Consider the following 16,211-nt stretch of genomic DNA (forward strand, 5'->3'; position numbering starts at 1 on the left):
GTACAGAAGAAACCGCAGCCAGATGTTGTACAGCACCTAATGAGTGGTGTTAATCGTAAGGTGCGAGTGTACGGTTATGGTATTGAAGTTGAACGAAATAAATATGCCGAAAGATTACTAATGGGTTAAATTTTATAGTTTGATACTTTGAAAAGGATCGGTTCACTAGGAAACTTTCTACAGCGTTTTTTTCCGTGATGCAATTTGATGTGGGACAACCTCTAATCATCTAAATCGAACCCTGAAAACGGTATTAGTGACATGTCCATCTTTTGAAACCAACTATTTACGTAGGATGAAACGTTTATTATGCCAAATATTTACTTGTCATAGCAAAGGAAAGGAACATAATACACCGTTCGCGATTGGCGCATTGTTGTAACTCCAGTTATTCTGTCCCTGGGCTGGACTCCTATTGTTGGTCGCCTCTTACGAAGCAGGAACCCAGTGAATCAATTATTGGATGATGTGTAAATCCGGATCTCATCGGGAATCACCCAACAAGCAATCCTTACCGATTTAACTGCAAGCACAACTTACCTCCAAGAGAGTCAGCAATCAAATAGGCCTTGTCAGTGGGAGCGCGCTTCCACGAGACACTCTACATCTATAGACTGGCGATTACCTGCCCCGTGCGTTACCAGAGCGTTACGCGAATAATCGTAGTATTATTATATGCTGGCGGCAACCCTCACATCTCCCTCCTCCTCTCATAAAAGCGAGCAAAGTGATAACAAACTGTATGAATAAAAAAACAGATTTGTCTTTTATCACCGTTTATTATCTAATTATTTATATAAAAAAAATTCATTTATGAACATCCATCCTTTCCATCCTTAACAAATCGTATATAGTCCGACAAATGTGATGGTATCCTTTTCGCTCTTGATGGTCGCAGTAGTAGGTCTGGTTCGGGTATCATTGCAGGATCATTTTGTTCGGTTACAGCAGGTTCATCTCTCCGCCATTCTTGTACTTTTTTTGTCTGAGTCACATGGCGTTTTAATGTTCGGCCTTCGCTGTTGCTAAGAACCAAGCTCCATTCCTCTCCTCCACTACAGTATAACGCTTGTCATCAAATCTGGGCTCGTCTTTTGCCTTCGTTTGCCGCTCAACAACTACAGTATCACCTGGCAAGACAACACATCGCTTTGCTCCTCGTCTGGCATCTTCTCGAGCTTTCCCTTTCAATTTCTCATCTCGGTCTCTTGTGTTCAATAAATTCTCATCACAGTTCGATTTACCTGGATTCAGTAAAGGTAGTCCACGCCTAATTTTCCGGCCTAACATTACTTCCTCTGGGGGAATTTTAGTAACTGTATGTGCCGCCGCGTTATGCGCATGTACCGCTGCTTGTAGCTCCTGCAAATAGTTGCTCCCGTTCATCGACGCGGTAGTCATAGCTTTATTGACAACTTTCATGAAGCTCTCAGCCAACCCGTTCTGTTGCGGAAAAAAGGGTATCGAGAAAATCGTCTGGATGCCACGATCTGCGCAATACTGCTTGTATTCGTCACCGTTGAAGGGAGGTCCGTTGTCGGTCTTTATTGCTCCAAGAAAACCTTCCTTGTCAAAAACTTCATCTAAAACTTTCCGGGTGTTGTCGAAACTAGTCGATCTAACAGGGCGGGCTATCGCATATCTTGACCTGAAATCTATTATCACTAGGATTGAAACTCCCCCGAATTTCACATATGGCCCGTTAAAATCCATTGCGATGGTTTCCCAAACGGTTTTAGGAGCAAATGTTCGTTCCATTGGAGTCGGTCTCTCTGGTCTTCCATTTAATGCACATGTAACGCATGATTTCACCCATTTTTCAGCATCACCAGCCATACCTGGCCACCAAACGCGCTCCCGAAGTATGCTTTTGAATTTTGCTGTTAACGGATGACCAGAATGTGCAATCTGCAGGGTTTTTTGGCGGAGATCTTCCGGAATGATTGCGCATCCGTTTTTTACTATGATGCCGTTGCGTGTATACAGCTCATCTGATATTACTTGAAATTTGTGCAAACTTTTAGACCATATTCCAGTTCTTAACGCATCTGCTAACGAAATTAGTGTGGCATCATTCGCCGTAGATTTTCTAATTTCGTCATCCGTTAAAAACATAACTGTGTTCGCCTCTAAGCGTGCAATTTCCCAAGGACTAGATTCTTCGTCAAAGGGATCGTTGCATCCGTCACTCAGACGTGAAGAAGGGTCGGCTATATTATCACGACCTCGGACAAATTCTACATCGTAGCTATATGGGGTGAGCCTAAAGGCCCATCCGTCGGCTCTTGTCAAGGCTCGCTTCGACTTTTCTCGCGCACGATTGAGGATAAAGGCTACTCCTGAGGCGTCTGTTCGTAACGTAAAGTGCCTTCCCAGTAGGAAGTATGCAAAGTGCTCTACTGCCCAAACCGCACTTAAGGCCTCGCGTTGATTCTGGGCATACCTCTTCTCCGTCGTCGTTAGTGTTTTAGAGGCAAAACTAATTATACGGGGTGGTTTATTAGCAGCTTTTTGAACTAATACTGCTCCCAGAGCATTGGGAGAAGCGTCGGTGTACAGTATAGTTCTGTCACGATCCGAAAAATAGCCCAGGGAAACTGTGGAATGGACAATACGATCCTTCACAAGTTGAAACGTACTTTCTTGCTCTGCTTCCCAATTCCATGTCTTGGTAGTTGCAACAGCCCACAAAGGGGCAGTGATGTCCGCGAAATTTTTAATGTAAGGGCTCACGAACGAAGCTAACCCTAAAAAACTCCTGAGTTCAGATGCAGTCGACGGCGGACGGAAATTCCTAATATCTTGAATTTTCGCTGCATCGATGTGGAATCCTTTTCCATCTAGATCGTGTCCTATAAATCGCGTACTCGTTTTATCGAATTCGCATTTCGATAAGTTGAGGGTTAAGTTGTTTTCTCTTAATATACGCAAGACGCTGGCCACGGTTACTCGTAATTCTTCCACAGTTTCAGCGAACAGAAGAATATCATCGATGTAAATGATTTTATTCTCTATTCCTTCCAGAATGCGCGACATTTCCTTCTGAAAAATTCCGGGTGCGCAGTTTACCCCAAACATGAGGCGGGTGAAGCGGAACATGCCATTCTCGGCCGAGAAAGTCGTCATATCACGAGACTCTCTACTCAACTCGAGATGATAATACGCATTTGACAAGTCAAGTTTTGTAAAGAACTTAGCTCCGTGCAGCTTGACTTTCATCTCGTCAATGAGGGGTAACCGAAAATACTCGGGCTTGATAGCCCGATTCGGCGCACGCATGTTCACCACCAAACGAAAATCATCTTTCCCCTTGGCCACCGCGGACATTCCACTAATCCATCCTGGAGCCGATGTGACCCTCTCTATGATCCCACGAGCCTCCATTTCTTGTAGCCTACGCCTGGCACCGTTACGATAGGCTGCGGGTACATTATAGTACGCATTTCTTTCAGGAGGAACTGTCTTGTCAATGTTGAACTTTACCTTCACTCCTGGCATTGTAGGAAATATTCCCGTTTGGCTTAGCGTTTCGCAATTGTCGATAGACCCTCCCACCTTTAGCAATCCCATGTCACTGGATGTCGATCGTCCTAACAACGAGCGGCGTCCTTCCTGTACCACCAGGAAATCTGCTGTTATCGTAGGTTTACCAAGATGAGCTACCTGGACTTCCGCTCTGAAAGCGCATTCGATCGCTATTGGCTTATTAGTGGCGTATGCGCGTAGTTCTTTATGATCCATATCTAACATCTCAAGTTTCGCAATGCGTGATTTGTATTGCTGTTTGAGCAGAAGCCAGTCATTACCCCCAACGATGTTGACATCCGCCCCTGAATCTATCAGAAATTTTATTGGACTCGATGCACCCAAGCGACAATCAATCAGCACGTCTTCGAGCGAAAGGGCGTTTACTTGCTAAAAGGAAAGAAATGCATTTGTCAATAAACATGTTTTTATTACTGTTTTTATTTCGTTAATAACAACTCTAACAGGTTATTGTTTTACCTGTTCCGCCGCATCTGTTTTTATCTCATCATATCGGTCACGACTATTTCGAACAGCATTTATGCGATTCCTCCGACATGCAGCAGCAAAGTGACCGCGTTGACCACATGTGTTGCAGTTTCTCCTCAATGCGGGACAAGGCTCGCTTGTATGTGCAGGAAAATTGCACCTGGCGCAACGTTCGCGACGACTCCATGAAGACCCTCTGTCACTGCGAAACTGCTTCCGTTTTGGTCCCAAGTTTTGTCTATCTTCGTTTTTGCGTTTGTACTGTGTTCTGGGACCGTAATCCACACGACTAATTTCCGTACCGTTGTCGACTACTAGATCCGTCGTGGAATTAAAGGCTTCATCTCGAGTGGCGGACTGAACGATGAAATTAGTTTCGTAGCCATAGGTTCGTGCCATTTTTGCTAAATTCCGATTCCTTAGCCCCTTCAACAGTTGGGCTCGCACGAAACGATCCTGGTCTGTTACACTATACCCACAAAGCCATACTTTTTCCATCAGCCTAGCGTGGAAGTTCACGGCCGATTCTCCTTTCTCTTGCTCCATACTGACAAAGGCGTCGTGTTCAGCCGAGGTATCGGTCATGCTCTTCAGGTACTGTTCAATATTTTTCACGAAGGTTGTATAGCAAGATGTGTCATTTAAACAAGGACGTAGTTTGGCGGCACGCACGATGCCTTGCAACTCCTCACCGATCAACAGAAATAACAATTGCACTCGCCGTACCGGATCATGCGCGTTTGAAAGGGATGAAGCTATCTCAAAATTTTCTATATACCTCGTCCAAGCCTCCCACATTTTATTGGCGGGGATGCCCTTAGGGAATGGCTTAATATGATCCCATCTAATACTCGGCAGGTTACCTTCATGTAAACCTGATGTCGGAACTACACCCCAACTCGAATCTACATTGTTGGTGGGGGGAACATCGATCTGACTCGGTTTATTCGCGGCAGTCAAATCTGTGATTGCTTTTTCTAAATCGCAAATCCTCTTGCTAAGCTCTTCGTTCCGACGAACGGACGTGGATGGTAACAGATAGTGGTCGTACGAGCTTTCCTGTTGGTTGTCAACGATTTCTTCGTGATCATCATTGTCGATATCGGGAGCACGGACGTATCTTCCTGTCTCATACTCTCCCATATTTACTTCTTCGGGGTATGAAGCCTCCGAGTCACTATCATAACCCGAGCCTACTCGAACGTATCTACCTTCTCCAGACATTTTCAAAATAGTTCGTATCTTTATAGAGTTGATTCAAAACTTATCTGTAAAGCAACAAGAAAAATATTGGTATTTTCCAGTTTCTCTTATCTCGTCTTTCATACTACATATTGAAATTTCTGCACAGACTACTAACTCTAACAATTGTCCTAATTAATTCAACTAGGTTCCACCCTAGTGGTCGTCCCACCTAGCGTATTCAACATACCAGTGTTGATCATACAATACTTCATAGCGGTCGTCCCAACTCGCCCCTTTCTCATGCGGTTGTCCCAACACGCTTATTCAGCACACCAGTGCTCCATCATTCAATACTTCGCAGTGGTTGTCCCAACTCGCCCTTTTTCACGCGCGGCTGCCCCTATACACTTATTCAACATATCAGTGTTTATTCATTCAATATTTCATAGCGGTCGTCCCAACTCGCTCTTTTCTATGCGGTTGTCCCAACACGCTTATTCAGCACACCAGCGTTTCATCATTCAACTTCATAACGGTCGTCCCAACTCGCTCTTTTCCATGCGGTTGTCCCAACACGCTTATTCAGCACACCAGTGTTCCATCATTCAACTTCATAGCGGTCGTCCCAACTCGCTCTTTTCCATGCGGTTGTCCCAACACGCTTATTCAGCACACCAGTGTTCCATCATTCAACTTCATAGCGGTCGTCCCAACTCGCTCTTTTCCATGCGGTTGTCCCAACACGCTTATTCAACACACCAATATTGAATCATTCAATACTCCCTAGTTGTTCTCCCAACTCACCCTTTCTCATGCGGTTGTCCCAACACGCTAACATTTCCTCATATGCAATCGCGATTAATAAGTGATGAATGCATATTGTTTGAGCGGTTGTCCCAACGCGCAATGCATTTTTACCACATATACATGATTCTATTATCATCAGAATAATATGTTTGACGGTTTCCCAACCCGACATTTTTACTTGTGTCTTAGTGAAGGTCACCATAAGACACATACCTTATACATTAGATTGGATTTTTTTTGCAGCGGTTGTCCCGACGCGCTTAATATATCGTGTAGTGGATCGATGCACAAGAAAATAGTCCCAACTCACACAACGCCGGCATTCCGTATATTTTTTTTGAAGCAAGGGGAAATCTCGTATTTTCCCATAAGCATTATTTTCCTAACTTACTGCACTGTTCCATTCCCAAAAATCACAAAAGCGTCCATGGCGGTCGTCCCAACACGCCATCGTTATTATTCCTTGTAGACGCTCATTATCCGTATAGCTTCTATTTTCTTTCGATAGGCGCCATTTTGAAAGAACGCTAAATTTTCCACTTTTCTTTCACTCTTGTAATCTATCGTATGTTGGGTGATTCCCTTGATGACTCCTGTGTTGCATAATTTCAAGCACATTAAGGAAAATCCAGTTCTTTAGTCTGCTGCCGGAAGCCCAGCAGCAACCCTGGCGGGATCGCCAATGTGTAAATCCGGATCTCATCGGGAATCACCCAACAAGCAATCCTTACCGATTTAACTGCAAGCACAACTTACCTCCAAGAGAGTCAGCAATCAAATAGGCCTTGTCAGTGGGAGCGCGCTTCCACGAGACACTCTACATCTATAGACTGGCGATTACCTGCCCCGTGCGTTACCAGAGCGTTACGCGAATAATCGTAGTATTATTATATGCTGGCGGCAACCCTCACAGATGAGATGCTCCAACCCGCTGAATCGCACACGGCTTCTAGGCTGGCTTTTTTCCGGAGAAAGATGATAGATCTCCTGTTTGACTCAAACTAATTCAAATACATTCCAACTTGCCAAGCGACGTAAATCACGTCAAATTATTGATATTTAGATATAAGCGTTCCAATGTTTCTCAGTGAGCTGCAGAAGCTTGTACCATAAGCAAGTCGTCGTATGTTCATGACCCAGTTAGTTAACACTAATGATGACGCTGATTATCTATATGTAGTGCATTGATGATAATGATATTGACGTGAATAAGAGAAAAGCAACTGACCCCCAAGATGCAGTCGGCGAGCAGATACCGCCATGAGCCGTGTCAAATAAACGAATTAGATAACAGAATAATATCTGTGATAAAAAGAAATAGGGTTACTGCTCCCTAATTCATCTTAGCTCCTCTATTCATCTCACCCATTTAAACACGTTAGTTAGAGCAGTATCTGCTATCTCTATTCAACGCATTAGCTCAAATGGTAGGATGAATAAGGGTACGTTGTACTCGACTTTTCGCTTCGCTCAAACGGGAGCATTTCACATTTTCCAGACAAAAATTTTAACTGTACTGCTTCTTAGGAACGTAGCAAAGATGATGATACCTATTTAAGCGCAATACAGTAACTCTAAGTCGAGTTATCAACAAAATAGTGTGACATACTGACTAATGAGATGAATAAGGGCACGTCTACCCTACGTTGTTCTGTCACTGGCTGACCACGCGTCGGTGCAGACCTACGATGTTATAACTAAAACGACATATCAAAGATTCATAAAAAGTATCAACATACACAAACGACAGAAATCTTTATAAAGCACCCATGAATAAAATAGTAACGAAAAATATTTGTTTTAATACCTAACAATTGCTCAATGTCCATGCAAAAGTCAACAGCTTATGGACACTTATTCTTAATACAATTTTAGAACCATTGCCCAAATTACGGAAGCCAAATAAAACTCCTCTTCCTATTCCCACTCTAACCCGGTAAAACTGATCTATTCCGACGCTGATGAGAAGTAGGCATGTACACTCGAATTCCCAAAGCGCGTCGTCACCCACAGCCCGACTGATCGAGCTCGCTCAGTCATAGATCTTCCTCAATGTCTTTCGAGTTGTTTTATTTTTCAAGAACTAAATTAACATTCAACAGCCATTACGGAAGGCGAGAATAAAATATTCACTCGGCAACGTCAGGCCACTCCAAAACGTGGAATGCAGATTGCCTCATTCGAACAGTCGAATATTTTGATGTGTGGCGTACACGGGTTAGATCTGCAAGTGTCTGTTTGTGAATATATGTTTATTTTGATCATGTTTGATATTTGCTTTCCTCGTCTGCTGTTTAGAATCCTATGAGCGGTGGTTGTGTTTGGTGATTCTTGTGTCTCTGAATGCCATAACTGACCTAGCGGGGATGGCATGGACAGTCAGAACTGGTTTGAGTTTCACTTTTATCTGCTGCTAATTTAAAATTCATAGTGCGGCCTTCTTTGACATTGAAAACTTTTCCGCTGAAATCGATTGTTCCTGCCCACTTTTTCGGACACGATCGATCTCTATCAGAGAGAATCCTCGATGACCTACATATGAAATCAGCACACCCGCGTCTCGTTCAATCTGGTGAGGGTGATCTAGACGCCGGATAGACTATGAAGCACTGATCTACAATCGACCTACTACTTACATGAAACACACACACACACCCAGACACGTAATGAACCATCGCTACGCTTGATCTAGGATTATTATGTCCCGATAAATTCGGGGCGTTGTTTTATTTATAACCTTTTCCATTAATTTTCTCCTCTGTTTTTTTATTATCGTTTCTCACACGCGCAGAACTGCAACTCAGCCACCGAGCAGTGCTGCAAGATTCGTCCGGCGCCGCCACCTCCGCCGGCAACGCAGTGTCCAGACGAAAGCTACGTCTGCGTTGCGCCCAGCTTATGCAACAACGGTTTACTGAACTTTGATGCGCAGAATGCGATCTCGTCGCAGCAACCGGTAAGTTGGATTTTTGTTTTCTTTTCTTTTTATCTTTCTTTCCCTATTGTACGCATTATCAGTGATATTGTTTGTTTGCGTTTTTGTTTCTTTTTTATCTGTTTTCAACTTCATGCACTTGAGTTACTTTCTGTGTTGCGTGCAAGCACAATAGGAGAGCACCTAGGGTGGTTGTTTGGTTTCAAGTGAGAGTTCCGTTTGCGTCCATTATTGAATACTTTACGCTGACGTCACAAATGAATTCGAGTGTTCATTTTTGACTGTACGCTTGTACTGTTTACATGGACTGCAATTTGCTTCGAGCGAATCTAGTAGTCCACACATCCAAGTAAACAGTACTACACAAAAAAAAATATTTTGTAATTTTAAGTTTATTTTCATGCACATATTTGGAGCATGAATATAAATGTAAAGTTAAGTGCCACCAAAAATCCACACGACTTGTTGTGCTTTCTCCAACGAATTTTATTATAATTCTACACGTGGATTGAAAATTACAGTTTCTTCAAACGGAAAACCAATGCACTTCCATGTATTTTTTACACGCTTATTGCTGTAAAATGACTGACATGTAATATTACACGAATGAAAGTGTAAAATTGTATGATTTTTGATGCTCCAATTGAGTGCATTGATTTTAACGTAATTTTCAATCAAAGTTTTGATTCAATCTTTGTATGTTTACATTCGTTTTGATTTACATGTCGTTTAAATTTCATTATTTTTTTGAGTGTAGTGAAATGTCAAGAAAAGTGAGGTTAACTGAGTAACTTGACATTTCACTACATGGATGTGTGTTAACTGAGTCCATTACCATCATGAATCAATGAATTTGTGTTTGGTGAAACCGACAATACATGTATAGCAAAAACACATTTTATTGAATCAACCGTTAAAGTGAATCAGATTATCACTATCTCTATTAATTCTTATACAAGTGTTGCAAACAATTCTGAGGAAAATCTTCAATACGACATAAGTAACAATAAGAAATTCTCTTTATTGATTTTCTCCTTGTTGTATTCGACATATTGCTACAGTAAAACAACTGCGGAGAGGAATTCAGAGTTTTATGACAATGTTTTATCCGAAATTTTATAAATCTATCTATGGAGGAAAATATGGAGAATGAAGCCCAATAGGTGTGCGCAACCATGCAAAATCCCTCGATTATTTGTGGCGGACAACCCCATCAGCGTTCGACTCCAACAAAAACAACATTTAGCACCACTCTGACGCTGACTGATGCCGACCGGTAACGTGTAAACGAACGGCCTTGCCGTGCGCGCGAGCACGGGTTATGTATAGCTTTCACGATCCATAAAAAAGTCGGACTTGTTGACCGGCACACGTCCGTCTGCCGACCTGCTGGCTACCGCTGTGGCCGATATCTGCATGTTCTTCAAGCGACAGCCGGCCCCACGATGGACTGATAGTGTATGTATAAACGATGCCCGGTGAAACTGCAATGCCACTGCCGCCGCCGCCACGTGAAATGGTCTATTTACATATTTTCATTTTCTTTCGTCTTCTGTCCCACCGACCCAGAGTCAGCCGGTGGTTATTGGAAGAAATTGGGATGGCTAGAGTATCTACACTTGAGCCTCTAGTGACCGAGTGCGGCTGGAGAGACTCTCGCCACCGACCGGCCGTTCGATGAAGGTGATCAAACTGAACCGGTATTTAGCCGCCCGCCACTGCTGACCGGGAGAAGTTCCTCCATCGACGATCGCCACCGCACCCACCGTGCCGGTAACGCGACGCGACGCTGCGCTGCCCGAAGGGTTATGTAAGACCCGTCGACAACGAGCGGGACACGGTCGGTCGTTCGGCGGGGGCCACTGTTTTTACGAGGTTCGATTTTCGAGTCGAGCTGCCCACCGGAATGATTAATGTTTGCCTGATCGAGCTGGAGATTTTGGGGAGTAGCTTGTTCGTCGGAAAATTAGTTCGACTAATGTCGCGATTAGCCATGTACAGATTGAAATTATTTCATCCCTCTCGGCAATTCAATCGGATACTGGAGTAGGTTCATGAGTCTAGACACCTTAGCCATTCCGAATTGGCGACAGCATGTGAAAGGTTACGAAACTCAACAACTGTTCAATCAGTTGACTTACTTTTCAGCGATAGGAATCAATTAGTGAATGACACTCAAAACTGTAACCAACTAAAATCGATGGCTGTTGAAAGCCACTGTTGCGGTAAAAGTCGATAACAACTCGTTTCCCACCCCATTGCAGTGGACTAAGTTTGCACTTTCCTTTAACCTAATGAGGGAATCTCACACTTCGCCTACACTCCTGCAAACTGCTTCGAGAAGCTAAGCAAAACGTCATAAATTAGAAACACTATTGCGTAACCTTTGGCGGTATCGATTTGGCTAATAGAGCCATCTCTCGTTCAACACCTGCCCCCTGAAGCAGCAGCAGCAGCAGCAGGTCGATCAATGGTAGCTAGTGGTTTGGTTGCTGTTTGAAATTTGCACAAAAAATAGCGAAAATTTATGGTCGACTATTATTAAACTACACGGCGCCAGTGGCTTACCGCCCTGGGGACTGTCGAATACGAATATATGTACACATATAGATTGGGTTGTTTGGTGCCTTGACTTTTTGCGAAGCCATATTGAGGATCGGGTTGCAGAGATACCCGATGCTTCTGTAGAGTCGCCTTGGGAAGAGTTTTGTCCTGCAAATTGCGGTTGGTTAGTTCGAAATTGCTTTACCCGTTAAGAGTTACTTTCTAAGAAATCATATAGATAGGACTAGCTACTGACTGATATTTTTGGTTCATCTGTTGGGTTTGTTGGTAAATTGAGGATATTCGGTGATGTGCATTGTCAAATGGTCGGTGTCAAGTCAGACTGGGCTAAGTCGCAAAATCTATTAATTAAATAATGATAGCACTTGATGAAGAATTTCTTCAGCTACATTACACTTTTATCATATATTTGAAATATGTTACAATAAGCTAGAACTACGGCAAAGGATCATTTCAAATTATAGCGTAAATGATGCGGCGATTTAAACTTCAAACGCGTTTTTCTCGTAATTAATTCAATATCACTTAGTCCGGTCTGACTTAACACCGACCAAATGTTGTGATTATTATCAATAAAAATTAAACTCATAAATTGCGAATTTCTGTGCTTCTATGAGCCATACCACTATCCCTAGAACGTTGCACTGGGGTAAAAAATGTACCCCACGCCTTCTTTGGAGCCATGTAAAGACGAGAATTCGGCATTTCCCGACCTGGGACCCTAACCAAAATTCAATTTAGAGTTCCTAGTAAGAGCACAGACTAACAGACATAATACTCAAAAACAAAACTTCGTCCGCTTTAACGGCCATTTCAAATATATTTGTAGTTGGGACTATGGCCACATTTGAAATTATGGCGCCACTGACATATGAACAAACATATTGGGGATAGACCACTAGTGAAAAATTGTTCCCAAACCTGAGGGGGTAACCCACCAGTAAATGAGTGTTAGGGACCGTGAATAAAAGGAGCTAGTGTTCTGGGAAAATTGTCGGATCTATATTTTTGAGGGAATCTCCTCATAGTGTTATGTCTGTTAGTCTGTGGTAAGAGTAGGAAGAGGTGGTATAGCCAGTTTGCTTATAGCCTTCGTAGAAGCAGGTGACAAAGTTGGCGTGGGGTACATTTGTACCCCAGTGCACAGTTGCCGTTAGTGTTTCGGCAGTTTTCGTGCTGTCAGTGGAAATGTGATTAGTGATAATACCAGTTTAAATACTGGTTGCTTTACTACGTAAGTTACAATTAGCATTATATAATCGTTGTTATCGGAACAAAAAATCGTTTTCATTTTTGCTGTTTTTTATTGTTGTATTGTTTATTTTTTATAGTTTTTCAAAGCAATGGCTCGCAAGTATAATTTGCGCACAATTACTGCTGTAACAGTAACGTTGCTTGTTACCACTGTATTACTGGTCAGAAATATTTTTTTCATTTCAATTTCACCCCATTTCGTGGTATTTTCCAAAACCCGATTTTTAAACTTTCACTCTTCCAAATAATTGCACTTTTTTTAAAAATATCGAAATTCCATTTTATTACGTTTTTAGACCATTCTTTCAACTTTTAGAATCATTTGATTTTTTTCAAATCGGTTGAGTCGCAAAGTTGTAGTAATGTTTATGAAAAAAGTCAAAACCGCGATTTATTCAGTTTTATTTTGTTCAAACCAATTTTTGTATGATTGATTCGATAAATTCCGTATTTTCACTTACACTGCTGTTTTCGCAATTAAAAAACAAAGAAAATGATGTATTATACATTTCTTTGCTTGCAATTTTGCCTGCGAAAATTGCGATCAATGCGTGGGGTATATTTTTACCCCAGCGCAACGTTCTAAGGTGGAAAACGCAAGTGCAACGTTCTAGGGCTATTGATGAATATTATCTTAAAATATCGCAAATACCCTATATAGCTGAATATTTAAAAAAATATTCATCAACAATCGTATGGCTCATACACGCAAAGAAATCCGCACTACAAATTATGAGATTGAATTAGACATGAGATCTGTCCGAATAGCAGGTACAGAACACTACCCTAGGATTGTCGCTATTGTTCCCATTGTTTTCGTTTCGAAGCATGTTTGTTTTGTTTTCGGTATATATCTGTCAAGGTATTGCACGTCTTTCTGGCAAGAAGTCTTTGGTCCATATTCTTGGTACGTGCAGAAAAATTTGGCTTGTTTGCAGCAACAAACTGTTCAATTGAGGTTCAAATTGGTATTTATACGTTCAAGACATGCACAAAAGTTACAGTAGAAAAACGAGAGGCTGACAGAAAAATGATGTGAAATTTGCTATGAATAAAATTTCTACGTGGCCTACTATTATAATTTTGATTCACGGCACAGCAATTTCAATAGTTTTGACGTGATGTTTATGTTTGACAGATAATTTTCATGTGCTGCTACAAATTGCAAATCAATAGATTCAATATAGCGATTTTTCTCGGTGTAAATTTTCAACTGTTATTGTTATGCAATGAAAGAGTTTGTATCTGGGATACCAGGTATATTTTTCAAATGTCTTCACATTTCATAAAAAACGTCTTCATTTGACTTCAACGGCCAGGATTCTGAATCGGTTATTGATTTTGAGCTAGAATTCTGCAACAAATCAGTCAGACATCCGAAAAAAATTGTCTTCAAAATGAAAAACACGTCTTCACAACATTTCAAATGTCTTCAAAACGAAGACAAATCTGCAAATCGGGCATCTCTCGTTTATATACGCCACACAAAGAAAAATCAAAATTCAATACACGTTTAGACAGTTTGTGCATTCTAATTAATGAAAATACACCAGCCAAGAATGTCATTGTTTTGCTGGTTATAAGACACAAAAATGATTAGTCGCTATGAAACGACGAAAGAGGATTTTTTTTTGCTTTTTTCTATTTGGCCCTTATGACAGGTATATACCGGAATCAAAACAATGATGTTCCTACCATTGATACCAGCGACAATCCTAATCTTGTGTTCTGTATCTACTGTAATTGTTGGTGTCTTCACGAACAATTTGGTGCCAATGCGTTTATTCGTATTAGACTGGTAAAATAATCGTGCTATAATGCCCAAATAGGATAAAAATCCAATATAAACAAAATATTCAAAATAAACTAAATATTACACCCAGATTAAGGGGGTGTCTGGTGTACTGGGTAAAATATCAACTTTTTAAAGTCACGTAAATAAAAATAAACAAAAAAAACGACTTTTGTTTTATTCGTTTTATTCTGGATTCGGCGGAAAATCAAAGCAATATTTGAGAAGTTTTTGTGGAAAAATTAAAAGACATACAAACTTCTGCTATTGATCTCTTATTCGTTATTTATCGATAACTTTTTTCTTCCAAATTCAACATGGCGGCTTCAAAATAGCGTTTTTCACGAAACCATGTTTTTCTTGTTCTATTGATCTGATTTTCTTTATCCAAAAGTATGTTTGGAAGTATACTTTTTTCTATAACTAATACCTAACATTGGCATGAAGAATTATTTATTTATAATTTTTAAAGAAGAAAAAATAGTAAAAAAGGACACAAAATTAGTTTTTTTAACGTTTATACAATTGTTTTTTTTCATCTAAATGTTTTGATGTTAGATATGAGTCATAGGAAATTTTATCTATTTCTCATTTCGGTTAACTATGAGAGGCCCTGCCTTTGTCGAAGTAGGACGATGCTTCGTGAGCAGAAGCCAACGACATCGGCCATTTTGAAGCCGCTATTTTGAATTTTCGAGAAAACAAATCATTTTCTAATTATCGATAAATAACTAATAAAAGATTTTTTCCGCAAAAAATTCTCAGATATTGATTGATTTTCCGCCGAATCCAGGAGAAGGTCTCCTTAATTGTTAGAGTTTAACCTCTTGAAGAGGGAACGGACATAGCATAGTCGGTAAATCGATTGACTTGTACGCAGCTCACCTGGGTTCGATTCCCAACCCCGCACATGGGGTTAGAGATTTTTCTAACCCGAAAAGACCCGAGAATGACCATAAGTTTAAAACTATAAGGTCTTTAATCAAAAAACAAAACAAAAAAAAAACCTCTAGAATAGTCTCCCGCAATCTCGGTGGTCACGCTGAATTTCTTTCGTTTTAAACAGTCATGCATTCCACACTGGTATTTGCTGTAACATTCGCAGATTTCAATCTATCGGCAACTTTAATAGCGTTTTTCTCGAAACCGCATTTTTTAAATTGATGGACACGATAACTCCAAAAGTATTCTACGGATTGGCTTCATATTTTTTTTATAAGAATGCTTAATATGTGTATCTAGTAGATGAACCACAGAAATCTGAATAAAAATGTTATTCTTCCTATTATTTTAAAGAATAGTAAGCAAATTTTATATTAAAATTATTATATTATAATTAGATTTTTTGATTTTTATGGCATTTTCCGAAATTCAATTTTTTTTTTCTATTTTTTGGTTTTGGTTTTGTTTTGTCCAGGAACTAAAAGTCTAAGCTTTATAAATCTTACTAAATTTCTTGTTTCAGAGTTATAATGTCCGCCGTGGTTCTCCTCTAAGTGAAAATGGTCGGACATCTACTCTTAGATCCAGTGGCGGATCCAGGGGGAGGGTCCTGGGGGTCCGGACCTCCTCCGAAATTTTTTTACTAGTTGAGAAATTTTAAATTAGTTTAAATTTTATATTATTTTCAAACCCAAAATCATTACAAACTAAATTTGG

At 40.8% G+C, this 16,211-nt stretch overlaps 1 protein-coding gene across 3 annotated transcripts in view; it reads left to right on the top strand.

Moving 5' to 3' along the window:
* Window positions 1–16,211, top strand: part of LOC131678649 (inactive serine protease scarface) — a 191,160-nt gene that overhangs the window by 58,337 nt on the left and 116,612 nt on the right. For all 3 annotated transcript variants that reach the window (XM_058958888.1, XM_058958889.1, XM_058958890.1), the window contains exon 4: window positions 8,798–8,962. In XM_058958888.1, the coding sequence (XP_058814871.1) occupies window positions 8,798–8,962 (165 nt within the window). The remainder of the gene's footprint in view (window positions 1–8,797; window positions 8,963–16,211) is intronic.

The sequence above is a fragment of the Topomyia yanbarensis genome, chromosome 2 (assembly GCF_030247195.1).
Source record: "Topomyia yanbarensis strain Yona2022 chromosome 2, ASM3024719v1, whole genome shotgun sequence".
Classification (NCBI taxonomy): domain Eukaryota; kingdom Metazoa; phylum Arthropoda; class Insecta; order Diptera; family Culicidae; genus Topomyia; species Topomyia yanbarensis.